This window comes from Astyanax mexicanus, chromosome 13 (assembly GCF_023375975.1).
Source record: "Astyanax mexicanus isolate ESR-SI-001 chromosome 13, AstMex3_surface, whole genome shotgun sequence".
Taxonomy (NCBI): domain Eukaryota; kingdom Metazoa; phylum Chordata; class Actinopteri; order Characiformes; family Acestrorhamphidae; genus Astyanax; species Astyanax mexicanus.
In genome coordinates this window covers 28,888,954-28,916,790 of record NC_064420.1, presented here as the reverse complement: position 1 = coordinate 28,916,790, position 27,837 = coordinate 28,888,954, and the positions used below count along the sequence as shown (strand labels likewise).

General features: G+C 36.5%; 2 protein-coding genes across 4 annotated transcripts; both read right to left on the bottom strand.

Moving 5' to 3' along the window:
* Positions 1-157: 157 nt before the first annotated feature.
* Positions 158-24,432, bottom strand: sycp2 (synaptonemal complex protein 2). Its single transcript, XM_022677314.2, has 48 exons — positions 24,283-24,432; positions 22,583-22,615; positions 22,171-22,311; positions 21,960-22,088; positions 21,764-21,868; positions 21,609-21,633; positions 21,438-21,523; positions 21,191-21,285; positions 21,060-21,094; positions 20,794-20,936; positions 20,557-20,609; positions 20,426-20,471; positions 19,140-19,244; positions 18,972-19,032; positions 18,722-18,870; positions 18,521-18,595; positions 17,889-18,017; positions 17,604-17,709; positions 17,325-17,479; positions 17,138-17,212; positions 16,975-17,041; positions 16,832-16,883; positions 16,497-16,585; positions 15,158-15,462; positions 14,814-14,929; positions 14,698-14,734; positions 14,473-14,549; positions 14,292-14,334; positions 14,168-14,211; positions 13,813-13,861; positions 11,758-11,920; positions 11,345-11,409; positions 11,058-11,219; positions 10,668-10,941; positions 10,515-10,576; positions 9,431-9,731; positions 8,863-9,083; positions 8,368-8,619; positions 8,237-8,291; positions 7,365-7,529; positions 6,919-7,029; positions 6,669-6,835; positions 4,725-4,819; positions 2,374-2,473; positions 2,208-2,266; positions 911-989; positions 759-815; positions 158-625 (listed from the first exon to the last, which is right to left on the bottom strand). The coding sequence occupies exons 2-48, from the start codon at positions 22,604-22,606 to the stop codon at positions 554-556; spliced, it is 5,076 nt and encodes a 1,691-aa protein (XP_022533035.2). The 5' UTR covers positions 22,607-22,615; positions 24,283-24,432; the 3' UTR covers positions 158-553.
* A 301-nt stretch (positions 24,433-24,733) lies between these two features.
* On the bottom strand, positions 24,734-27,808 carry ppp1r3da (protein phosphatase 1, regulatory subunit 3Da). 3 transcript variants are annotated; one of them, XM_007234650.4, is made up of 2 exons: positions 27,590-27,808; positions 24,734-27,275 (listed from the first exon to the last, which is right to left on the bottom strand). In XM_007234650.4, the coding sequence occupies exons 1-2, from the start codon at positions 27,639-27,641 to the stop codon at positions 26,323-26,325; spliced, it is 1,005 nt and encodes a 334-aa protein (XP_007234712.1). In that variant the 5' UTR covers positions 27,642-27,808; the 3' UTR covers positions 24,734-26,322. The 3 variants fall into 3 exon arrangements, with proteins under 3 accessions (XP_007234712.1, XP_049318823.1, XP_007234713.1); XM_049462866.1 differs by having other exon boundaries at positions 24,734-27,269; positions 27,639-27,808; XM_007234651.4 differs by having other exon boundaries at positions 27,639-27,807.
* Positions 27,809-27,837: the final 29 nt, after the last annotated feature.

Sequence of the window (27,837 nt, the reverse complement as noted above, 5' to 3'; positions counted from 1 at the left end):
AAACATCAACTGTTCTGCCAGCCTGTAGTAACGTGACCCTCGGATACTGAGTAAAACAAAGAGTTTGATCTGTTGTGAAAAAAGACAAAGAGGTTCCAGTTCCTGTGATACATTACTGCTGTGAATATTATGACACTTGTTTTGTCATGTTGAATTACCATTTTTATTTTCTAACAGACCAGTAAACATATATATATATATATATTGGGGCTGAATGTAAGGAGGGGGGTTAACATTCATGAATAAATGCATTTTTTTACATTTTATAAGTTGGTACAATTGACTCTTTCATTAGAAAAATCATTATTTGTATTAAAATTACGTAAATATGTATTCAGGGGTAGATAAAACAAACATATATTAACTGATATGTGCCAGACTGGATTAAAATAAATTCTATGTGAAGTCATTTTATTCGACATTTTAAATAGCAATATATTTTAAAATAACACTATATTAAGCTTTTATTTTAAAAAAAAATCAGAACAAGCTTTTAAAATACTGTGAAAATTACTTGGAAAGAATTGGTAGTCCTGTAGGATTTCCTCTGAAGTCAAAACATGGAAACATCTGGTAGGAACAAGGTCTGTAGTCCTCTACGTACACTTAACAGCTCTTCCTCTTGCTACAGGAAAACCAAACATTTCTGACTGAGTTTAATATTCAAAACACATTAATGATCCAACTGGAATTACTGACCCTTAACACAATGAATCTGATGCCCCAAAGAAACAATCTGAAGTAGTGCATTTACTCACCATCTGATTGAATATACGGTCCTGAACAGACTTCATGTCTTTCTTCATCAGACACATCTAAAATAAATACATAATTCATAACAGAAGCCTTTTTATTTAAGAAAGGGTGACATCTAAGCCGACCACAGCAAAGCAAAGTTTTATACCCTCACCTCTGATGAGAAGATCTGCTCCTCATACTCCAAACTATGGCAGACATTAGTCTCAATGGCACTTTTTAGGTTATGCAATCTGAAAAAGATATTACATTGAAGGAAATGCACCAAATGGTGGATTGAATTAAGAGGGATTGGGACATAAGGTTAAAATGGACAGTTAAGATATACAAGGTTTACTATCTTTAACCTATTTAACACCTTTATATTACAGAAATTGATTATTTGGCTATTTTGTTCCATTTACGAAGGAACAAACTGTCCCATTCATTCTTAATTCATCCTAAATATTAAGCTTTACCGTGGAGTGGAACACATCTTTGACTTCCAGAGAAATCCAGTGTAAAATAAATTTGGGGTGTAGTAGTTAAACATGATAACCAGTACAAACTTTTGTCAAATAGCCGACCTTCATTCACCCCCAGCATTTCAAAATACAGCACTTTTATCTGATGCTCCCAACAGGCTTACAGTGCTAGTGCACAGGTAGTTTATTTAAAAAAGACATACATTATACACACAGTTGCTTGAGATGCATGGGTATTATAGAGATATTTTCAGCAACAGCTAGAACTCATGCATTTCCACAGAATTAATTTTGTAATCTGTTCCCCCATCCTACCTATTCAACTTTTTAAATAAACTATCTGTGTCCTTTCAAATTTCTCAGTGCCTCGTTTTAAATATCATGGACATTTACAATTCTACAAACAAAGTGTGGAACCACTTTGGGCTTGTTAATGGTGTAAAAATAGCGAATTCTTTGCATGGGCAACGCTACGCCCCAATCGCTAGAATATTAAGTCTGTTAGAAGCATTGGTTAAAAGCACTGCTTTTTAAAATGCTGGGGGTGAATGAATGTTTCACCACATCCAAAGTCCATTTCACATCGGATTTCTCCTTTAAAATTATTGACAGTTTAAAAGAGGGTACTGTAACAGTGTATGCTTCTCAGTGGGGAGAGCCTCATGGTAGTCTTTCTGTTTGGAAGCCTGGTATATTACAGTTTCAGTAAGGTTTAAAAAGCACTTGAAGGAATGCTGTTTGTAAGAAAGCTTAGTGCATATTTATGCCACATCAAACAGTAACTTGTTTTAAAATCTTGTTTTAAGGTTATAGCTTCTCAGCTGGTTTCAAAGAGGCTGTGTTACAGTTAGCTACAAACAACACATTTGTTGCTGTGAAATCTTCAGAAGCTATTTTTAAAGCAGGTTGTGAGACATGATTATGTGGCAGAATGGCTAATTCTTTCTATCTATAAAGGTTGAAACAACAAAAAGCAGGAATGCTTACCTTTGGGTTCCTCTCTCATGGTATGTATGAAAAGACATGGCTTGCTTTTTCCAAAAGCTCTGAGAACAACAAAAACATATAAAGCACAATTGGACATGATTGTATTACTGTATTTATAGATTATAAAGCATTTTTTGTTGTTCTTTTAAATAAAAGGGGCACATACAGTCAGTTCCTCCTCCATGTTGTGCAGAGCAGCCTTCTCTTGCTCCAAGTTTTTAATTTCATCCATCAAGACTCCTTTAACCTTCTCCAGTCTCTGGGATCTACAAGAAATAAAAGGACATGACAGCAAATAGACTGTGGCCATGTTAGCTGGATACAACATACATATTTGTTCTGTTTTCTTGAAACATTAGCACAGACACGTGCATCTTACACTGACTCATTTGTATTACTCAACCCATTTTAAAAGATGAGAGGGGCTAGGAGCCAGACTTACAAAACGTATTGCCAGATTTAATGTGATATAGGCCTGTGCCAGTAACAACGTCCTCTTTGTTCAATATGCAGTAAAATCTTTAAACTGTTTTTTTTTTCTCATATAATTTGATCTGATTATGACACTCCATCCTGTACTCCAAATACTAAGGCCCAGTCCCGTTTCTTTTTTTTTTTTACCCCTACCCCATGTTTTGGAGTGTAACCCTTTCTCTTTGGAACAGAGTTACAAGGGGAAGGGGTGAAATCCTCCTTCTAAGAACTGGGAAAACCCTTCAAGCAGCCGATACAGATATATAGCAGTGGAGTGCTGAAGTTCAGCAACCTAACTGCTCTGCTGATTAACTAGTTAACTTTAAAGCATCGTATGTCTTCAGAAAGAGGGCAGGTGATGCATCAGTTAATTATTATTGTCCATTCCTTAATTCCTCTGTGATGGGAAGATGAAATTAGCTTTTATTACCTTTTATTTTATTTTTCTGATTCACCTTAAAAGAGATTTCTGGTGTGAAATTGACTTTGGTGGAACTGAAACGTGATAAAAGTAATTTCCTTTGTTCAATAGCTCAACTCTATTATTCTGCAGCTTTCTGAGATCCAGTATTTTGTGCACTTTGCCCAAACCAGCTTTTAGAATGAGTGAGATGGGAAATATTTTGTCCCTGCAGATAAATAGCTTATTCCACAGTTATTCAGGCTCAAAGTAGCTTCACACTTCAATGGTAGAATCCGGAGAGTTCTGACATTTAAAACGAGGTATTTAGAACTTTAAAACTGCACAACAAGTTTATTAAAAGCCACTGTTACAATAAGTCAACCGTTAAGCATAAACGAACAGGTAGGATAGTTGAGCAGATTGCAAAATTAAATGCATGACTTCCAGCTGTTGCTGAAAATACCTGGTTACTGTCGATATTATAATGCAAAGAACCAGCAACAAATTACAGAAACATTGCTCAAAAAGTTGTACTATTCGTGCTCGACAGTTATCGACTTATTGTGACTCAAATTTAAGATTGTAGCGCCCTGAGATTTACCTACGCTATGGGATGTCAACAGCGGCTTTTAATAAACTTCTTAAACAGTTTTAAAGTTCTAAATACCTCGTTTTAAATGGCAGGGCTCTTTGGATTCTACCATTGAAGTGTGAAGCTTCTTTGAGCCTAAATAACAGTAGAAAAAGCGATTTATCTGCAGGGGGAAAATATGCCCCATTCATTCTAAAGCCTGTTTTGGCAAAGTGCACAAAATACTGGATCTCAGAAAGCTGCAGGAGAAAAGAGTTGGGCTTTTTATCACGTTTCAATACACCTTAAGTCCATTTCACACTGAAGTTCTCCATTAAATGCTGGAGCAGATCATAAATGAGTCTGAGGTGAAGTTTAACATTTGTCAAATAAAGAATTAAAAAAAATGTGCAGTTCAGTTCAATTAGTGTTTTGGCTGTAGCATACATTCGTCTTTACTGTTGCCAAAAAGTGTAATTACTCTTTTAATAAAGAATAGAACTGATGTGCTGTACGACAGGTGCTGCTTAGCTTACCCAGACTGTTAAAGAACTGAAACAAGATGTTGTTTTGTTTGATGTGTGAAACCTGATGCCCAGACAATGTACTAAAATGTGCACTTTACCACAAAGAGCTTACAGACATGAAATCTACCTGCAGTGCAACAACAGCTGTGATTAAACCTTGCTATGGGTTGCCTTCATTTTCTTTTTTTTATGTCTAACGTAATAAAAGCACATTTTATTATAGTTATTTATAAATTAGGATAACCAGACTAATTCTGTTTGTTCTTTGTCCATCCTTTACATACACAGTATACATTGTCCAGGCAATTTTTGTCAAGCACTGGGGCTGGTACATGTAAATGCTTTTCCCCAAATGCTTTTTACAAATTTGTGCTGTGCAACTGTCTTTAGTTTTTCATTGTTTAATTGTTACACTTTCAGCTTACAGTACTTAAAGTATTGCCTTTAGAACCTGCATCTCTAAGATCAGGCATGTTTTGAGTGTATGACAGGTTTAGGGGGAATATTTTGCCCTTGATGTAAAAGAGGTTTTTCAGTCTGACCTGTATTTATGCACTTGCACACTGATGGAAGACACGTGATGCTTAAAGGTCTTTAGGGACTGCTTGGTGAAAATATCCATCCTCCTGGAGCGGTTCTGAGAGACAACCACACACAAGCAACACATCATTAGTGTATATTGTAATTACAAGCACAATTAGCTATCAGTCAGAGATCAGACACTTTTTATGGATGATAATGATCACTAGCAACCTTAATTGATGTTCAGACAACGACCAGGATCAGATAAATAAATAAATAATAACCAAGAATGTAATATAATAATATAACAAGCTTTCAAAGTAACATTTTAGATAGATCAAATTGACATTTATTTACATAGCATACTGAGCATACTTTCTGTAACTGCAATATGTGCTCTCAGGTCTATAGCAAATTAACATTTTTCCACAATTCTAGGTGATATGATTACAAATTACAGTGGCTTGCAAAAGTGTTTATACCCCTTGAACTATTTCACATTTCACATTGTCACCTTACAACCACAAACTTAAAATAAATTTTAAGATTTTAAGTGATAGACCAACATAAAGTATCACATAATTGTGAAATGGAACGAAATGTATACATGGTTTCACTGTAATTACATCTTCCCAGTCTGTTGCAGCCTCCAAATGGATTTTCTTCCAAGATTGCCCATTATTTAGTTCCATTCATAGTTCCATCAACTCTGACCAGCTTCCTTGTCCATGCTGAAGAAAAGAATTACCACAGGATGATGCCACCACCATGTTTCACAGTGGGGACAGTATGTTCAGAGCTGTGGATTTCTGCAGCTCCTCTAGAGTGACCATGGGCCTCTTAGTAGCTTCTCTGACTAGTGCTCTTCTTGCTCAATCTGTCAGTTGGGTGGAAGCTTTGCAGTTGTAGAACACTTTTTCCATTTTTGGATGAAATATTGAACAGTGCTCTTTAGGATGCTCAAACCGTGGGATATGTTTTTATAAGCTAACCTGTCTGGTGAGTGTCTTGGTCTTCATGTTCTCTAACAAACCACTAAGGCCTTCACAGAACAGGTGTTTATATTTATACTGAGACTAAATTACACAATGCTGGACTCTATTAACTAATTAAGTGATTTCTGAAGGCAATTGATTGTACTGGATTTTAGGGTGCTTTCACACCTGAAAGTCTGGACCGTGGTCCGAAACAAGGTTCATGTATTTGCTACATTGTGTATATTTGGTCTGCTTATTTTTGTTTTCACACTGCAGTTTAGGGAGCACACCATAGACCTTTGTGTGATACTCCTACATCCTTTCATCATCACTTACATATTCATGCATTTTCCTTAACTTGACTGGTTTTACATGTGTCTGAAGTTGGCGTGTTGACAATTCAGCGGGTGGTTCATTCAGTGGAAAGCCTTTCCAGGATAAAGATAAAATGAATAAACACAGTACTCTAGGTTAGTTCAAATTCGCCAAACGAAGGTGCTTGTCCTGAAGCAACTGTATCCACGGCTCATTTTTCCTGCTTTCCGGTTATTTTGAGAGGGTACTGACTGCAGCCTGCAGGAAGGCGGAGTTGGTTATTTTTCTTCTTCTGCTGCTGGTGTTGTTAAGGAACGCCTGCTCAGCTTCCTGTAGTTGGTCCGAAAGTTCGAACCATACAGAAAAGCGCTTTCACACTGCAGGCGAACCGGACCATGGTTCAGAAGATCCGGACAGAGACCACCTCTCTTGGTCGGACCAAAATCTGGTCTTATGGTCCGGATCGGACCCTTTCACACCTGCTACTTTGGTTCGGACCAAACTGAAAGTCTGACAGTCCGGACCAAACGAGGCAGGGGTAAAAGCACCCTTATTTATGGGTTTCAAAGTAAAGGGGGACAAAAACTTTTGCAGTAAACACTTTTTTGATTTTTATACTAAAAATGTTCAGTCATTTTCCCACTGTCACACAATACTTTAGTGTAGTCTTACCTCAAACTTTCTTTTGAGTTCTGTGCTGAACTGGCGGCACACATAACTCATCTCCTGAGAGGAGCTGATTTCAGACTGTGGCAGATCTGCATCAGCCTCCACACTCGCTTCCCAACAGCTCGATTCTATATTAGATACCACTGTGGACCGCATCTCCACATCTTCAACTTTCAAAAAAAACACACACACACACACACATATTATTTCTCTTTCCTTCTGGTGTAATTGATTTCTCCTGCAGAGAAACTACCTGCTGCACTGGGACTTCCACTTTGGGAGGCTGGGGAGCTCTTCCTAAGTCTTCGCCTCTTCCCTGTTGTCTTCTCCTCCTCTTGCTCATCTTCAGAGCTGGTCTGATCTACTATGAAATGTTTAGAGACTGTCACAGCGAAAACGTTCAGAATCTACACAGCACTTCTTTCAGTCAAATTTGAAAAATGCTGGTGTTTTACTCCAATTCTGGAGAGTCACTGCTGTCCTGCAGAGAACACATTATATTACATATCTAGTACAGTAAACCAAGGTGCTTAGAACTGATGGAAAACATTTTTACACCAGCACCAGAGTTGGGCACCCCTGCCCACTCTTACTAAGTATCTAGAAACACATACACACATCTCCCCTTTCTGAACCAACTGTCTAAACTGTCTAAACAGTTTTATTACAGCAACCTTGTGATGATACACTAAAACCTACCTTTTTTCTTATTCCATGGTTTCTCATTGGGCTTGAACAGCTTCCTTGGCTTCATTGTAATGGCCAGTTGACTGGGTACAACCTTAGTGTCCTCCTCTTCTTCACTGTCCCCAGACAAACTGTCAGACTTGGATGAGCTGTGCTGTTTTCGACGGGTTGCTGGACCTGATGGAATAGAGTGTAAGGTATCGAACTTTGTGAATTAAGCACAAGTTTGGCCTTAAATTAAGTGTTTTCCCACTAATTTAAAATGTTCTGCATTGTAGATTAATACTAAAATCATCCAAAATAAGGAAAAAAACAAGCCTCAGAAACTGCAAGGCACACAGCATGAGGCACTAGGTAGGATTGAGATTTTGTGCTCGTGGGCTCCCCCTACAGTTGTAGAGTGTAATAAATGTTTCAGGCTGATAAGTTTCTCTTTCTCGTTTTCTGGCTTTCTCAGACATATTCGGTCTCTTTTCAGGTTCTGCCAGAGTGTCTGTATGTTAGTTTGTAAAGAATGTACCAGTAATCCTTGTAGAACTGTTAGAACTAAAGGTCGGAAAGCAGGTCGCAGTTCTAGCGAAGGTTGAGTCTGGTGTGAGCCCAGAGGAGCTCCGGCACAGACACAAGAGCACCGCTATTCCACCTATTACACCTCAATGGAGCGCTGCAGTGAGTTTCAAGATGTAATTTTACTTCTTTAAAAAGATAAAAAATCAAGGAAATCCTACCTACTGCTGTTTTAACACTTCTAAGTTACTACATGATTCCTTATGTGTTACTTCACAGTCAGGATTACTTTAGTATTAATTTGCATTGTAGGAAAAACAAAGAAGAACATTGAATGAAAAAGTGTGTCCAAACTTTTGACTGGTACTATATATTACCTGACTTAAATTCTGTCTCATCTGCCTTGCCTTCTTGGGAACGTTCAGGTGTCTTCTGTGAACAACAGCAAAAAAAAACTTGAGTTCACTCTAACAAACACCAGAGACTACCAGAAGATGGAAAGCCCTACCTCCAGGTTTGTGCAGATCATAGCTATGTTGTTCACAGATCTGTGTGAAGACTGACTCAGTGTCACCAAGGAGACTACAGACTCTTTGTCAAAGGATGCCTGCAGGCTTCTGCAACTGACACTGTTCAAGAAGCCTCTCAGATCTTCTTCCAAATCGGGAGAACTGAGCTCTGAGGAATGGGCAAGAGTCTCTCTCCCTGTAGAAGCTATGAGAGGTGGGGCCATAGAGGGCGCTGGACTCAGCTCAGGACCCTGAAGAAGGTTAGTGGGACAAGGGAGAGACAGAGTCAAGAAAGTTCAGTATGCCAAGCCACTAACTGTACACAACTGAATGTCCACTATAGTTAGTAATCTCTGACAACCCAGATCCAAATTTGGATTTGTATCCACAGTGGAATATCCAATATGAAACAAACATTTTTTTTTTTTTTATAAATAACAACAAACTACAACAAATGCAAGCTCTTATTTTAAAGATTTTCTTTCTGGGCACACCTCTGCAGCACTGTGCTTCTTAGAAACGGGCGTCATAGAAGGAGAACAGGGAAGTCGGGCATTGCTTTGTCTTCTTGAAGTCTTGTAGAAGGACGAAGCCTGGATCCCTTTGAGGTGTTCAGGTGGTTCCAATGGTGGGGAGACAGCACCCACAGGAGAGACTGCTGGAAGCCGGAGGGGTGTAATAGGAGATCTGCTTAATGTTGCACTCTTCTCTGCAGCTAAAGGGAAAAACGCACAAAGTCTGAGCGTCAAAAACAAAGGATGTAATACACTGACATGTATTATCATATGTCAATAAGGCTTAAAGTATATATGTGTGCGGAGTCTCCTGAATATGGATATGAATGTAATTTCTTCCAATTATTGGTCTGTTCACAAGAAAAAATGACTTCTATGATGTATTCCTTAAGACACATTTCAAAACTAATACAGGAGTGGGCATTCCCAAGCCACCCCAAGGTGACACATCATGATTTATTTACTTACTGCTCTCCCATGACTATTGGCATGTCAGTGTGTAAGAACTTAATAAAGCTAGATGTGTATAAAGCAGATAAGTTCTTACATCTCATATTCTCAATGGAAACAGGAGAAGGACTAAAAGAAGCAAGTTTGGTAGTCCAGGATTCCCTCAGGTCCTTTGTTAATTCCTGAAGAGTCTTCTTGCTCTTCGACTGTTTAGGATCCCGTAATGTTGCTACATCTTCCTTGTCTATCAAATTTTTATCTATGCTCATCTTGGTTGGTGTTTCTCCTGGTTTTATATTCTCTTTCCCACGTCCTTCCATCACACCAACATAAAGCGTCAGATCCTTCTTTTCTTCTTCCCCTGTGACTTCAGCTGGTGCCTTTTGAGGGTGATTCTTCTGTTCAGTGAAATTTAAAGAAAATCTTAAAATTAAAATAAATCTTTAGTAACACTTTACAATAAGGGTCACAAATAACAGTACTTACTACAGTAGCAGTTAACACTGTGAAATGGTTACGTTATGTCTCAAATAATTAACTGACGCTAGAGAAGACATTATTAAACATTTCTAAGTTTGAATGCTTAAGAATGTTGTAAATAATAATGAAATGAGACAATAGTACAATATTTTGTAGTGTGATTAATTTTGTCTTGTGTCAATTAATAATTAGTTGAAACATTCTGACATAAATACTGTTATTTAATGTCTCCATATTTTGGTTTTCTAATCTTTAAATATATATACAGCTCTGGACAAGAGACCACTTCAGTTTCTTAATCAGTTTCTCTGATTTTGCAATTCATAAGTATATGTTAGAGTAAAATGAACATTGTTCATATTGAACATAAACATATTGCCATTCAGAAAATAAGAAAAGGCTTGCAGAGCTTTCAGACCTCAAATAATGCTAAGAAAATCAATATTTGGTGCAGTAATCCTGGTTTTAAATCACAGTTTTCATGCATCTTGGCATGTTCTCCTCCACCAGTCTTACACACTGCTTTTGGATAACATTATGCTACTCCTGGTGCAAACATTCAAACAGTTGGTCATCCATCTTCATCTTAATTATATTTCAGTGTTTTTTAATTTGGTAAAATCAAAGAAACTCATCATTTTTAAGCGGTCTCTTATTTTTGTAAGCTGTATATACATTGGTATAACTGTAAAATACCCTACCTCAAAAAGAGGACCCAAGGGTCTAAGGGAAGATCCAGGCAAGGCTACACCCTTTTCTTTAGCTAAGGGCAGACACACACATACACATGTATACATTTGTATAAATATAACAACGTATCTAAGGAGATCTGTTCATAGCAGAAAAAAACTTACATCTCATTTTGTTAGTGGACAGATTTATAGAGCTGAAAGAAGTGACATTAGAGGATCCAGATTCTTTTTGTCCCTTGGTGGATTCCATGGCATCGATCAGCATCTTCTTCTTTCTCTTTAACTGTTCAGGACTGTGCTGTCTTTCAGTTTTTTCTTTCACAACTGCATGACTAGTCTTTGACTTTGCTTCAGTGTTTTCTTTTTTTGCTGCAGGTCGTCTTGTCTGAAATGCATCTCTATTCTGAGGCTTCTCTGTCTGTTTGATGATCTGCTTCTGTTCAAAGTTGAATGAAAAGAAAAAAACCCTTACTGACCCTTTAGCCAAAGAAAACATCAAAAAGGACATAGAATTCTATTTCAGACTATTTGTAGAATACAAACGAATCATGCCTTGGCCGGAGGTGGTTCAACGGTCTCTGACTCATTCTCAGAGTCTGATGGCTCTTTGTAGGATTTGGTCTGAGCTGCATTTCTTTGAGGTCTACCTGCGGGTCTGCCTCTGGCAGCATTCTGTCTTTTCTCTTTCTGCTCCACCACCTTCTTCTGTCTCTTCTGACAGTGAGATAACAACAGCAGTGACAAGGCAGTACACAAGGATAGCACACAAATCCAGTGTACCAAAATTATAAGAATTATTAAATATACATTCATTAAATCAACAATTGTTTTATCCTCACCATCCTTGGTTTTGGCAGCTTTTTTTCAACATTTGCTGAAGAAAGGGGCATGTTTGGAGTCTCAACTAAAATAAAGTAAGAATTATATGAAACACTTTCTTGCCAGTTAGAAAATCAGGCAACACTTGAACAACATGTGATATAAAACAAAATAAGCAAGTGTGTTATTCTATGTGCTCTATGTAACCAAAGATATAATCAAATTTTTAAATCATAATGAAATCCTTGCATTGTTAAATAATTACCATGTATTAGAGGTTATCTAATGGTAAAGGTGAAGTAAGTCAAACAATACTTTAGCAAGTAAAAGATATTGATTTGTATGTTTCAACAGATAAACACAAATTATATCATTAGAAACAAACAACTTTAAACAGACAAAAAGCCACAAGCAAGAGGTGTGAAAAGCATACATGTGGTGTCAGCAGGAGGAAGTCTTGGCTTAGCTGGCTGCCTCGTATAGTCTGCCACTTTCGGCTTAGGCCTCCTGTTTTCTGATTTTATCCAGCTAACCTCTGTCATATTGTCTGCATCAGTGTCGCTGAACAAATGCTTCTTCACATTACGAACAACAGGCTATACAAATGCAAGCACAAAAACAAGTGTGAACTTTGAACACTGAAAATTGTACTACTGTCAATGTCAAATACAAATGTGTTTTATAAAGAAAGAGATGAGGAAGCCACCAATCTTTATCTCCACTAAATAGATATGATTTTCAATAGCCTAATATTATGAGCTATGAGAAAATTTGCTTTACATACGTATGTAAGTTTATGAGAGCATTTTTATTGTCCTAATGCGGAATTTTTTCATTGATTAACAAGACAAAACATGACACTAAGTTTGTAAAACAGACTCAGCAAATTAAGTTCATACTATGGCCATATGTGTTAAACCTGTCTGCTGAACATATCAGAGGAACAAAACTGGAGAAATATGACTGAAGATACTGAATTAATGGAAAAACCTTATAATCGTTGCTATGCAGAGGAAAACACTCCAGATAGAAAATTAGCTGACTTTATAAATGGCCAAGAACACAGCAACAAAACAGGAATGTCACCTCATTGCTCATTCAGGTCCACTGGCTACTGGTTGCTGCTCTTATTAAATTCAAAGCTCTTAAAATTGCCTATAAGGGCGCAGAGTGGTCCAGCGGTCTAAAGCGCTGCCACTAATAGCGGGAGGTCGCAGGTTTGAACACCCGCTCATGCAGCTTTGCCATCAAGCTTCCGGCGCTCAGAGGGAGCAAAATTGGCCCTGCTCCCTCCGGGTGGGTAGATGGCGCTCTCTCCCCACATTACTCCTAGGGTGATGTCCACAGCACAGGGCGTCTGTGAGCTGATGTACCGGAACCGAGTGGCTGCTCAGCAATACTGCATCAGCAGCAGATCAAAAAAGAAGCAGTGGCTGGCTTCACATGTATCAGAGAGGCATGTGCTAGTCTTTACCCTCCTGGTGTGTTGGGGCATTACTAGTGATTAGGATTAGGGAATCCTAATGAGTGGGTTGGGTAATTGGCCATGTATATTGAGGAGAAAAATGTGATGTAGGCGATTGTAAGAACAAAATACGTACTACTAGCAGAACAGGAGCATCCCTCACTATCTTTAAGAAACTCCTGAAAACAGATCTATTTAAAGAGCACTTACTTTAATAACACCTTTAAAAAACTAACTACTTCCAACCTCATTTCCTTCTTCCCAACATCCTCCTCAATGCTTTTTTTTACCTTGAACTTCTACACCCTCTATTGCTAAATGCACATCATTATTGTAAGTATCTTTGGATAAAAGTGTCTGCCAAATGTAATGTAATGTATTAAATAAAAGTTAAACTAACCAAAAGAATAGACGAACTTCAGCTCAGTATGAAAATATAACAACAAAGACTAAAACAACAGCACACAGCTAACTTAATCATTATTGGTAAAGCTATAGAAGTGCTGGACAGATATAACCCGCTTGAATGAGTTATAAACAACGAAGGATCCAGCCGTTTAGAAATATGACACAGATTAAATAAAAGTTTAAAGATGAAAGAACATGAAAAGAAATGTACTCATTTGTCTTTACAAAGGTCAGGCTTTTCCAGGCTTGTCTTGTCTTTTGTCAGGAAAAATATAAAAGAGAGCATTTTGCACAGCAAAGAAAACAAGCAACTTAATCAAATCAAGTCTCACATCTTAGTTGAAGCCCAGATAACAAAACCAAAGCTCTGCTATTGTTGACATGTTACAAGAAAAGAAAGAGAAGATACATGAATATAATCTAATAAATCACGAAAAGGCTTTTAATATGTGTAAAGGCCAGAACACAAAAAAAGGATATTTTTTAGAAACCCTTTGATCGTAAGACTCAGATGTAACATAATGCCATTTAATAATGAGAGATTTAGAGTTTTAGTCATTGTTCTATTTCATCAATTAAAAAACACATAGTAAATGGTTTTAAAAAGTATCTGACCTTCGCAGGAGGGCACTTCTTAGCAGAGCTGGACAGATCCAGGGAATTGCTGAGCACACCAAAAGAGAAATAACAACATTATTTGTAGAATGGACTTGCTCAAATAATAACGGTATAAATGGAATTCAATTAAACTACCACCAAAGTAATGCATGCTTAAATACACTTTAATAAATTAGAAAGTATCTGGTTTAGGAGGTCTAGTGAATAATGGAGAGTATGGGGATTGTCTTGCTTAAAAACACATAATGAATGAACTGAAAAGTTCAACCATCAATAGATGGACACCATCTCACACATTAGCACTGAAATTTAACCGTACTAAAGATTAACATGGTTACATGAATGATATTACCTGGTTTCTATTCCAGACGTCTCAGAAGAGTTCCTCATTTTCTTCTGAAAATACAAAATCAGGACTTGCATAATAGTAAATGTACGGTATAAAACTAATGTTATTAAGAAACCAATGTACTTACCCCACCACATTTTGGTGCATCCAATTGAAATTTAAAAACATCCCTGTTAAAAATAAGCAAACATCAAGTATATGGCAAAACCTAATCATTACATAGAAATTAAATTCAATAAAGATCTCTAGTTCAGATTTGCTATATTAAAACTAAATGTACAAAAACTAATTGTTAAAATGTTGTGTACTCAGGCTGATTCAAAAGCTTCTTGGATTGATTTCGTGAATTTAGAAATTCACAGGAGCCAGCAGATGATATCTTTGCCTAAAATAACAACAAGAAAATCACTTTAACTCTAAGAATAATTAAAAAAAAAACACTACACAGAATGTGTTTAGGTATTTTTGGCTAATTTCAGTAAAATGTAAACTTGAACACAACACAAGTAAAAATGACATAATTCATCACTTACAGTTAAACCTGGATACCAGCTCTTGTTGAATATATCCCTTTAGAAAAAACAAACATAACTAATAAATCATATAATAGTTGCAAAAAAACAAACACAAAATGGTATGTTCATGTTACCTGTTAGCTGACGAAGTGTTAAACTGAGAGGCCTTCTCTGGTGTTGCTCTAATAGAGGTAGTGCTCTTATAATGGCTGGATATTTGCTTCACCACAGTGCCTGCAGCTTTTTCTGACTTTTAATAAAAGCAAAGAACATTTTAGAGGTCTGTATTTGTTACATGTGAAGCACCTCATTCCCTTACTCATGTTTAGCAGGAGTCTCTAGAGAGAGGCACTATTAGCAATCAAACAGCAGTCTTGCAGTGTTTGCATACACCTGCTGTTAAAAGGCACAGATAATCAATGCTTTTCTTACTCCGTCCTGCATTATTCTAAATTTTTGTATTCCTTAATGTCTTTACCTTATTTTTTCCCATGTTGCCCTTAGCTTGTGCAGACTGAGCTGGTTTAGCTGGCATTGACTTCTTTACAGATGCAGGCCCTTTCTCTGCACTTCTAGGCTTTGTCATGTGCTGTCCCACTGAGGAGCTTCCCTTCTGAACCACAGTGCAGGGCTCCCCCTGCTGCTCCCGCTCCCTCAACACCTGCTGCAGTCTTTTGGTCAGTTGAGCATGGAGCTGCTTGTGTGTGAGAACCCCAGAGTTGCACTGGGCTGAGGATGGTCGCTGTGGGAGCTCTGGGCAGACAGGCGTTGAAGCGATAATCTCTGGGGAGGTGAAAGATGAACCATTATGAGACACATGCTTGAAACATACAATATGGGGCAGTTTTCCAGACAATGATTAGGGCTATTATCCTATTATACAGCATTTTTACAAATAGGAAAATATAGCATATGTTTTTCACTACAAGTCGCACTTAAAATCCTAATTTTCCCAAAAATCGTCAGTGTGCCTTTTAATCCTTATTGTTTTAGTCTTATGTATGAATTTTACCAGTCAGGTTGTAAGAAGCAGTAAAGCCACTCTCACTGCCAAATTGCAGGGTTATTCAGGAGTGTCAGTTTAGTTATCTGGCTGGAGTAGCATTAGCATTTCCCTGTTCAGAGGGGAGTATTATCAGACTGTAGTCTACACCTAACCATGGCTAGCACTGCTGGAGTAGCATTAGCACTACTCGCTAACCATGCTCGCTATTTCCCTTTCCAAAGGGGAGTATTATCGGCCTGTAGTCTGAGCCTAACCCCGCTAATGCTAATGAAATTCGATAATCTAAGCTTACTGTAAATGAATGAAAGTGCTATAATTAAACAAATAAAAAGTTTTCAGGAAAGAACTCTGTGTAGATTTACATCCAGTGCTCGTTTGACCTTTTTATTATTATTTTTTTTATTTAGCTTAGCTTCAATTAACTTAGTTAGCTACCCCCCACCACCACCACCATCCAACAGCAAGACCTGCTGAATTATAAGTTCCTTATAGTGTCTCTTGTCTCTTAAAATGTGCCTTGTAATCTAGTGTGCCTTATGTATGAAAATAGACCAGAAAATAGACGTTCACTGATAGTGCGCCTTATAATACATTGTGCCTTATAGTGCTAACAATACAGTAGTCCACAACTATGCTTAATCTCTATGTGGAAAACTGACCCTAAATGGTTTAAAGGAAAAGCATGCAGCATGCAGCTGAAATAGTCTAGCATGCAGCTGAAAAAAATAGCAAGAACCTGTGCTCACAACATTAATTGTGTACAAATTACCGCCTAGGCAATAACAAAAGTTATACTTTGAAAAGAACCCACCTGATTGCAATAGTTCCTTTTGCCAGGGCAACATTGATTCAGACACAGAACTTCTCTTGTTTTTTGTAAAATGGCAGAGGCCTGGTAATCTAATAATGGAGCATACACAAAAAATTCACATTCAGGAGCACTGATCAAAACATAGCACTGGAGAAAAGGCAAATGAAAATCTTTCTATTTAAAAACAACATGTAGATTTGCCCAACACTACTACAATCTGTGACAAGAACAGCACTCTACGCTCGCATAAGGGACATATTTAAAAAGATCCTGTTCTTGCCATTATGTTGTTTGTATATTTTAAACAAAATACAGTATATTAATATTTCACTCACATTGATGTTTCTTTTCTTGTAGAAGGCTGGGAGTCTGGAACCATGCTGCTGTCTTTTTTGAGTACAAATAAAAAATGGTTAACGTTTAGTATGTTGTTAATTATGATCTAATCGTTGACATTTAACTGATCATATTGATATACCTAAAGGCTGGTCATCAAGCTCTTGATCAGCCTGCACCATCTCTACTGCTTTATCTACAGAAATGTGCTAAAAAAATACAGAATATGTTAATGTAAGGTCAAACAAAAAATGTTGGCAGAGTTTTGTCAAACAGTACAAATCAAATACTGTGCAGTAACTTACTCTGCGATATTTCTCTGCTTCTTGACGACTTTTCCTGTCCTGTGGTACATTTTCAGTCTGTAAAGGTGGAAATACCTAGTAACCACACACACACACATTTTTCACACAATTATAAACTTTTCTATGTAAAAAATAATCAATATTATTATTTGGATTGTGGGAGGCTGTATATTTTAATGCAACAAACCTGTTTTTTAAGATTTTCAACATGCTCACTAATTAAAGGCACGCTGTGGGACAATTTAGCCAACATTAATTCTTTCAGTACATTCCTGTTTTTCTGCACAGAAGATGAAGTCACCATCTGTAGAGCTGGTTTTGCCTTAGCCTTCCCATGTGGAGCTGTTGAAAATTAATAATAATAAAAAAAAACCTAAATGTTTCTTGTACTAAGTACTGCAAAAGCTTACCAAAAATTGAACCACACTGTGTAATCTAAACGCCAAAACAAAATAAGTTAACCTACTGGCAGGAATCACACAGCTGAAAGGGCTTTTACCCAGCTTCCGTCCTGCACTGCCAAAGACAAACATGCATGTCTCAGAAGTCTTGCTCCTCTGTGGGGTTACTGTCTAAGAAAGACAAACAAAAGAAACAGGTATGAGAAAAAGGAAATATACTTATATCACATATAACAATATAAGTATAAGTTAATAATTAAGTTGACACTACATAAAACTATTTTATATATAAAAAAGACTTAAGATCAATATGCCAAATTAGTGAAAATAAAGCAATTACAAACTATTACTTGCTGGTTGTGACTTTGGGCATCTTTCTCAAGATGTGGACAAGACTGAAAGGGTGTTCCGTTCTTTAGTGTTCTAGGCACAGTTTTCTCTGTAGGCTCAGAGGACAACTGGCTCTCTGGAAAAAGAACCTGCCCACAAGACACCAAAGCAATATTAATGCAAGGCATCAAAACCCGTATACAGCTCTAGAAAAAATAAGAGACTGGTGGAGAAGAACATGCCAAGATGCATGAAATCTGTGATTAAAAATACAGGGTTATTTCACCAAATATGGATTTTTGAACTCTTTATGAATATGAACTTGTTTTGTTTACATTATTTGAGGCCTGAAAGCTCTGTATTGTTTTTTTGCATCTTTCAGCCACAAATAAATGCTCTAATTTTCTTTTTTTTGGAATCTGTGAGAAATGCTGTCTGTATAGAATAAGTAATGCAAATGCTATTATATTTGGACTGGTATAACTTAAGAGCCAAACCTAAATTAGCTAGAATTAAGTTAACTCCATTATCTAACAATGCAGATATTAATAAATCATATGCAAAATAGTATGTAGAAAGAGACTTTTGCTTACTGTACCACATAAAATTTCTAACATAACTATAACTCTACCTATAATAAAAACATGCTTACCTGTGAACCTCCTTCATCAAGAATGATTTGAACAGTGGTTTTTACCACTGATGTTGTAGTCTTCCCAATGAATTTCTAAAAAGTTGCAAAAGGAAACTGGTTTAAACCAGAAAATCTGGTTTAATAAAAATACACTACACAGAATTTACATTATTTATGCTGAATCTCTCCCCCTCAAACACTGGGGTTGTCCCAACTTACTTTGTTCTTGGCCTCGCCATAGACTTTCTTGGTGGCTTGGAGGATATCTAAGGAAGAGCTGAAGTGGATGGTGAGTCTAGAGCCCTCAATATTGCTTACAAACACTGGCTCAGTCAGAACCAGCTGCAGCACCTTCACATCTTTCTCATCTAGACTCATGTTTACAGATACAGTATAATTAAGCATTCAATTTTCTCTAAAAGAAAAGTCCATTTCAAGATAGTGAGGTTGATTACTGTTACACAACTACCTTCTACTGTGTAACTGAGGATCTCGTTTTCTCCTATGCACAGAGTGTCCCACTGACCTTCCTGCTAAAACATCAGAGGTGAAAAAAGAATGAACCTTGTAATTAAACTTATGTTTGAACTAATGTTCCATGTACAAATTCACAACTAGGTTCAACAATAAGAAGTACCTGGGCCTGGTCATCACCGAGACAGAAGTAGAAGGAAATGCTTTGGCTCCCAAGGTTGAAGTCAATCCAGAATTCCTTTAAGTTTTCATCCACTGGCATCAGCAGCTGTAAGCATAACCCCATAACTTTCACAAAGATTCAACGGTCCACAATACTGATAATGTAGTGTTCAATACTAAATACTTGCTTTCTGAAAATATATTAAGAGCACAGACAATTGTGTCTGAGTAAAAAATGTACAAAAGCAGTTGTCACATTATCATATCGTTTTAACTTTGGAATCACTTCCCATATAATGATTATTTTTTTAAACAATAAAAATGAAACTACATAAACTATAACACTGCAAGTTATGTACCAAATGTAATTTTTAGATGCTAGAAATTTGTGTATTATGAGTACTCAAAGTATCTGTCAGGTCTGGTGCTGAAAGCACTCCTGTCTCTCCCACATTCAGCGCTGCTGACGATCTCCAGTCTCCCAACTACACTTCCCAGAACACACCACACTCTGACATCACACACTCACCTGATCACCTGCCACCACCCGGAAGCCCTGAATATTGATTATCCACACTATAAAAACCCCCTTCACTTACACTCTGTGCCGAGTAATTGATTGGTTAGCCCTCATTACAAAGCGTATCTCTATATTTCCTATATTTGATCTTCTGGTTTTTGACTCTCTGTACTGTTCTACCTCGACTCTGATTTTTGCCTTCTCTCCGCTGTTTGGATCTCTGTGTATGAACTCTGGACTGTCCCTCTATCTGGTTTGTGCTATTTCTCTCTGGTTGTTGTTTGCTCCCGCTGACCTTATTCTTCAGTCTGACTACCCTGCTATTGTATTTATATCTGCTCTATTTAATAAATATCCCTTTATACTGCATCTGCGCTTGTCTGAGTATATCTGATCATTACAGTATCTGAACATCTGAAACTAAAATAACACAATATCCTATAAGTATCCTATATTATAATAGTATACTATACATCTAAATTATATATTTAAATAATTCTCTCTAAATATTGAGCAATTCATCATCAGTTCTGACATAATACTCAGGATTACTTTATTATAACATGTTATTCCTCTTTTTCTGTCCTTTTATCATTTCTCTCTCCTTTCATCATTCTGCACACATTTTAATTTTTCAACTTCCCACTGCCACAAAATAGTTTTTGTATTATGAATCGTACTGATCAAAACATTTAATCTGAACTTGATTTAAACCAAAAATAGTAATTTAATCTTTTTGAATGGTAGAACATTATGGATTTACCAACCTCATGTTTGTCCAAAAACACCTCCAGACAAGGGTAAGAGTACACTCTGTAAGAAAATGGAGTGTAACAGCATTTAGCAAACAACATAAAGGAGTAAACAAAAAACTTTGTTAAAATCATAACTGATATACCTTCGTTCTTCGCCTTGCATTCCGTTTACTAGGTTTAAAAATTTCCGACAATCCTGTATTTAACATTCACAAAAGCATCCGTCAGTGAAATAACTGTGATTTCCTGTGGTTAATTCAAATTATTTTTATAATTTGTTATGTTTTACTTTAATGAATGGGTATATATTGAAGCACTGCTAGAATTTATTATTTTAAAAATGGAGACCAGCAGTAAGGGTCAATGATGTGACAGCTCACAGTCTCAAACTCTGAATCCTGAATACTGCTGAATGCAGAAGCAATAAACTCCATGCTAAACCAGCGGTCAGCCAGCTCCCTCCTCTGGGAATGTGAAGTCATTCTACAGAGAGCTTCCATTAAAGCCACTTGGAGATCATAGTCTACAGAGTACCAAAAAAGCAAATAAAAAAAACACAGATCTCTTGTAGTTTTATAGTAATATTTGTATTCATTCTAATGTAAATTTGTAGGTCATAATTATCACAAAACTTGTTTTCTCTTACCGCCTCCTTTCAAGATTCGACTTGCCAAATCGTCCCTGTAGAGTAAGAGAGGCAAAAAAAATATGTACAAATAAATACATACATAAAATGTGATCTTAGGGTCACTATTTATTTTAAATAAGTAAACTTACATCACAGTTACGGCCTCCTGAGATGACAAGATCTTCTTCTCTTTTTTCAGTTCTACTGGGATCTTTCCCAGTATTACATTTAGTTTTCTTGCCGCCTGTTTTTAAAAAGTAAATAAGAAACACTGCTTAAGTTGGCCATTCTTAGATAAACAATGCATAGATTTAGTCTCAAAGTAACTAAGAGTCATTTCATAACATAATTTATTATTGTTAAGCTGTGTATGATTTTATTTAATAAAAGACTAACCTCTTTTTGGATTAGAATGTTAACTTGAGAATCAGAGGCCAGCTTGCCAATGTTATGGAGAAGGGATTCTGTTACCTGGTATGTACCTGGCAATATTTATAAGGCATTTACACTTTCTCTATTATTTGAAAATTAATTTACATGGTGTGGGTTTTAAAATGACACACATACCCTGTGTGCAGCTTTCATGAACAACCTGAGGAGAGGAGGAACAGCAAAAAAAAAAAAAAACAAGTGAGAATGATTTTAATAAATACAGAATTCAGTACACTGATTCTCAAAATATATAGACCTACTGAGCAGTAAATAAAACTGTAATTACTCACCATCAGTGCATCGAAGAAATCTTCTGCTAGGTTTATCATCACCTCATTCCTTACTGGGCCTGCTTCAATCCAGAGCTTTTTGACCTTCCCAAACCACGCTACCATGTAAACACACATACGTCAAGAAATATTTACATTCAATTCCATCAAATATGAGGACAGGGTAATATAGAAAGGCATTTATATATATACTTATCTTTCTGGTAAGTCCCTGTGACACCATCTCAGACAAACCTTTACCCCCTGGAAAGACCAGCATATCTCCCAACTTGTGAATGATGGTAAATACCACAGAAGCATTCTTCACATTCCCATTGTTGAGTTCCTATATAAAGCATTATTTTAAAATCAGCTGATGTATCATTCTACATATTCTACATACATATTCAAAATCTACAGAAACTGACCCGGTTGATAAGTTTGTCCAGTTTGGAAAGAAACTGTTTGGAGCATTTTGAAGCTCTTCCTTCTCTACTTTCATCTAGAATAATCTCATCCAGTGCCTGGACGTTACAATGCTTCAATGCCTCGTCAACTAGTCTCTCCACCTAAGAGAATGAGTAAGTATAGTTTAAATGCAGGAATCCAAAAACAGCGCAATTTTAAAAATAGCATTTTCATTGTTGGACAAAATTTATTTTATCAAATATCACTTTCAGTGACTCTCAAGCCTGTTAGCTCTCATTTAATGGCTATGTCAGGAATGTTTCTAACAGCAAGTGGTACGTTGTATTCATTAGTTGTTAGGAAAATTGATTAATACCTTCTGTCAGGATTTTTACAAGTGACAAAATGTAATGAGACTTTATTCATTCTCACCTCTTCATCTGGATCAGGTGCCATGACTCTAACCTACATAAAAAACAACTTCTTATATTACTTTGGCATACATTGTGCACTCAGTTTACAATAAAATACAAATACAAAAAATAGTTTTTGATATATAAATATAGCTAGAACCTTATGAAATAAAATTTAGAAATAAGGCTTTAAACATTTATGTATATTTTAATCATGCAACTGAAAACAAGAAAGTTACATAACTGCTCTGAAACTATTTCAATTGTGCAACATAATAAAGAAAAAAAACTTTAAACTGTTGCCATACATATGTGATAATAACAGGATGGTATAATAATATTATAGAATGATTATAGAATAATATGCTTGTAATATAGATTTGTACAACAAAAACAATTCCTTAATGGAAAATCCATACCAATATATGTCAAATAAATCATATTTTTCTTTTCAAAAACTGCCTATTGGCTCTGTGTCAGAACTGTTATTTAACTAATGGATGTTTCTGGGTCAAAGTAAGAGAGCAAACATTCAAACTGCAACTTATACTGTAGTTGGCTAGCAGGCTGGTTCCTTCAGTAGTAGAGAGAAACAAATTAAATGTAATCTGTCACTCTATTTAGACAGTTTTGTACATATATATATCTGTACTAAGTACTAAAGCATTTTAATGTTTGAGTGCCTTTTTTACTTGAACTCCATAACATTTTCAAGACAAATATCTCCTTTTTAATTCCACTACATTATGCAATATCTGTGTTCATAAAAAAATAACACAAGCGAAAAGAAGCGTAATGCAAGCACACCAATCAGGGTACAGGGCACACTTTGTTTTGAACTTGGTTTAACCTGTTGGACTTAGATACCCAGTGCAAACATAGCTTTAACATCAGTGCAACAAATATGTATGCTTGCATAAATACTGTAAAATAAATACTGAAAAACCCATGTGTAAAAAGAGTAAAAAATAGTTATTATTAAACTTAAATGTCTATTTAAGATTAAAATAAATCTTAAACTCAAACTTGTTTAGAAGTTTTTATATCCACTTGATTTTAATAAAAATAGTTTGGTTTCATTATAATGTTTTTTAAGATCATTTTAAATTTTTTTTTTATTGAGAGTAATATTTACCATAAGATAAGCTAATCGATTTAACTTAACTCGAATACCTAGTTAGCTAGCTAGCTAACTACATGATTGGTGTAACACCACTGGTTTAACTAAGTTAACTAGGTAGCTAGCGTTAGATAACTATTAGCTATATAACAATCTAACTAGGTTATCTTATTAACAAAGATTAGCTAACCTAACTTCTATTTAAGTAGCTAGCAGTTTGTTAACTAATGCTAATGCTAGCTAACTAACTAATGCAATCGTGTTACTTTATGTCAAAGACATTCACTAAATAACCTTAATATTAACTTAATTGGTAATTTTGGTAACTGTAAAAATGGTTGACTAAGCTAAGATAACTAGGTTAGCTAAAATCTAAACTTTATTCACCAAACTAAATACAGATTGGACTTACCTAGCTAACGTTAGCTTAGTTTAGCTAACTAGCTACTTTACCTACTATTTCTGTAAAATGCCATTAGCTCGGTTAACAGCAGCTTAATCCCAACGACATTTTTACCTCAGATTTAGAGTCCGATTCCCTCTGATAACTGACTCTTTCACGAGTTTCTGGCTCATGAATATTTAAGTTAGTTACTTACGCTCTTTGCTGGTTGTAAGGACTTTTTCAAATGAATGTTTATCTAGTCGGGGAGCGATTATATTATTATACACGGGGTTTAAAGCGCGCTGAAGAGGAGTTTCCACTCAGGGGCGCAGCGCGGGAAACCAGAGGGTCGCGCGCTAGGCTTCTCCAGAGCCGACTCTTGTTCAAATCCCAAATGATGGGAGTCGATTCCTTCGACGAATCTACGACGTTTCTGTGGATTCAAAAACCACTGACGTTAAACCAGACTGCTTCAGGTGAGTAAACTTAAGATTATAAACTTAAATTGGATTTCAAATCGTCGTTTTACTAAATTTTCTATTTTGTTTTCTATTGGGTCAAACGTTCAGCGTCACTGTGCGGAATCGAGCTAAAAGCTTCGGAGTCGACTCCGTCATTGAATACAAAGAATTAACATAGAATTAATATGAAATAACAACACAATATTCTTAGAAAGCAGGGAGTTGAAATTTTATTGGAATTAGAACCAAGGTAAGGCTTTTACAGGCACTTCATTTATTCACATTTGGCAAATAATTAAAGGTTTTCATCAGTGAACATTTTTATTGCATTTTTGTGCAACCCTTAGGATTAAAGTTTAATAGTGTTTAATACTGCAGGCTTTTATAGGTTATACTATTTTTATAAGCAGAGATTAATATCCACTCACTTAAATACCTTCACATTCAAGAGGTGAGACTACCAATCAGTGTTCTACTCTATAGATATACAGCTCTGGAAAAAAAGAGACTTAATTTTTTTTTTTTTTTCTTAATTTGCCAAATTGAAAACCTCTGGAATATAATCAAGAGAAAGATGGATGATGATTTGCACCAGGAGTGGCATACAGTTATCCAAAAGTAGTGTGCAAGACTGGTGGAGGAGAACATGCCAAGATGCATGAAACTGTGATTAAAAAAACAGGGTTATTTCACCAAAGATTGATTTCTGAACTCTGAAAACTTTATGAATATGAACTTGTTTTTTTTTTGGCATTATTGGAGGTCTGAAAGCTCTTTTTTGTTATTTCAGCCATTTAACATTTTCTTGCCTGATGACAATATTTTATTTGGAAATTTGGGAGAAATGTTGTCTGTAGTTTATAGAATAAACAACAATGTTAATTTTACTTAAATATATACCTATAAATAGCAAAATCAAAGAAACTGATTCAGAAACTGAAGTGGTCTCTTATTTTTTCCAGAGCTGTATATAAAAAAAACAGTTGGCTTTGTGTGTGGTGGCACTCCTTAGTGGTTTGATTTACTGTTGCTGTGTTAAGAATGTAGAAGTAGACGGACTTATACTAGTCACCCTACCTCTACTCACGCTGGTGTGTAAGTGAATATTCTGAATAAATGCGTAAAAAAATTCTATATAGACATTAGCCCTGTTTTTTTTTTCAATATGTTTACATTATAAAATTATTACAATGCACACATTTAGTAGTCATTCAAAGTGGTTTGTTTTGAAACGTTTAATTCTAGACAAACTTAGTCAGAACTGGACCAGCCCAAAATATTTAATGCCTCTAGAAGCTACATCACATCATATTTTATCCGAAATATTTTATAAATCATTTAATTTATATAAGTCTTATTTTACAATTATTTTAAGGTTTTTGCCTAAATTACATTTTTGAATTATGTGCAAGGCAGAGAAGTACATGTGATTCAAAGTGAGGTTATCCACAAATAAAAATTAGGTTTGCCACTATTTTACTACCATCAACAAAACCCAGAAGACACATGTAGGTTGACTGGTCAATTTTTAAAAGTACATAGCATAGCTATGATTGCATTGTAGACATTGTGTCCCCTGATTTTAACCACCACAATGGTAAAAAAGGTTCTTAGGTGTTTAGTAGATTTTGAGTCTCAACGATTAAATTATTATTTTGTAAAATCATGTGAATCCCCCTCTTCAGCTACACCCAACTCATCATTTAGGTCCTGCCACTTTTGAAACTGTTATCCAGTGCTAAGGAAAGTGGCTTGAAACAAATGTATTGCATATATACAAGGATTCCGAAGATTCAGATGAAGTGTATCATACTGTCTTCGATTTCCTTTGGAACGGGAAGATTATAGCTCTGGCAGACTAACTTATAATTCTGTCCATCATTGTTGTCCCAAAACTGAGCATCCAGCACTTTGTAACGGACTGCGAACTCCAGAACTGCACCAGGATGAAGAAGGAATGGAGGAACTGGAAGATGGAACCTGAAACTGTCGCAGCTGCATCCATCACTGAGGCCTTCCATGTATTTATTTCCAACCCAATTAGCCTTGGTTTCTGAGCAGCTTTTCCAGTTTGTAAAAGAATAGCGAACATAAACCTCCTTTTCAAAGGCCAGGTTTAAAACCTGGACGATGCCAATAATGCCAGGCTCGTAGCACAACACACGCTCCAGGCACACTTTCTGGCGAAACAGGCGTTCCAGAAAGTTTGCACTGTCGCCTGGTTGTTCTGAGAACACAGGTTTTAAGTAGGGGAGAGATATCTCCAAGCCTTTGCTAGCTGCCAACTCTGCATTCATTAAAAGTCTGAAGAGGACATGCTCTGGCACAAACGGGTCCTCTCCACTTTTGAAAACTTTCACATTTTCCAGGTCCATTCCTAAGGAGTCCACAAATCGGACCCCAGTCCTGCGGGTGAACCTCCTCTGTTCTGAAGGGGATGGTAACGACTGTGCCCGTCTGTGAATGATGGGCTTTGGTGGGGGTTCGCAGGAGAGGCTGCGGCCTGTAGATCTCGGCTGTGGAGCACTGGGGCTGGGTGGACGAATTCTGACAGGCTTTCTTTCTTCTTCAGGTTTGGACCAGGGTTGAGCTCTAAAGGTTAGAGGGGAGGTTTGTTTCGAGACATTTGACACTCCAACAAAAAATAGCTCATCTTCATCATCATCGGTATCTCCTGGGAGTCTTTTTTCCTGGCTGTGTCCCATAGACCAGGCCATAGTGACAGCAACACAGAGGTCCTCTGCACCTTAAGGAAAGCAAATGTAAGCTTTGTTTAGTTTTTTAGTATTTGCCATATATAAGAGATAACAGTTATATTATAGTTATAAGTCATTCTATCAGTATGCTGTATTAAGTAAATCACTGTGTATGTACAGCTGTGTGTTGATTGGCACCAAACCAAAATGTCTTTTTAATAACCAGTTAAAATCACAGGAACATGTAGCTGTATTTGACATTATGTGCAGCTTACTTGCTTTATTAAATTCGTCACTGTCCGCTTTTTTGCAGAGTAGCTAGCGCTAAATAAGTTAATGTAAATATAAATAACTGCAGTCCTACATTGTCTGTGCGGACAGGGAAGTACAGCTCGTGCGTCACGTCGTCTCACCATTAAAATCCGAGGTGTTTTTGATTATTGTTGCATCTGCAGGTCCTCCATTAGTGTCTATAAAAGGTGTTAACACAGAAAAAAAAGCTTTAAATTACACTTAACAGCTAGACTGCGCGAACGTAAGACCACAAACTGTGAAAAGCCTGCAAACGTTATGACAATCACATACACGCGCACGCACGGAGGGGGCGTGAGG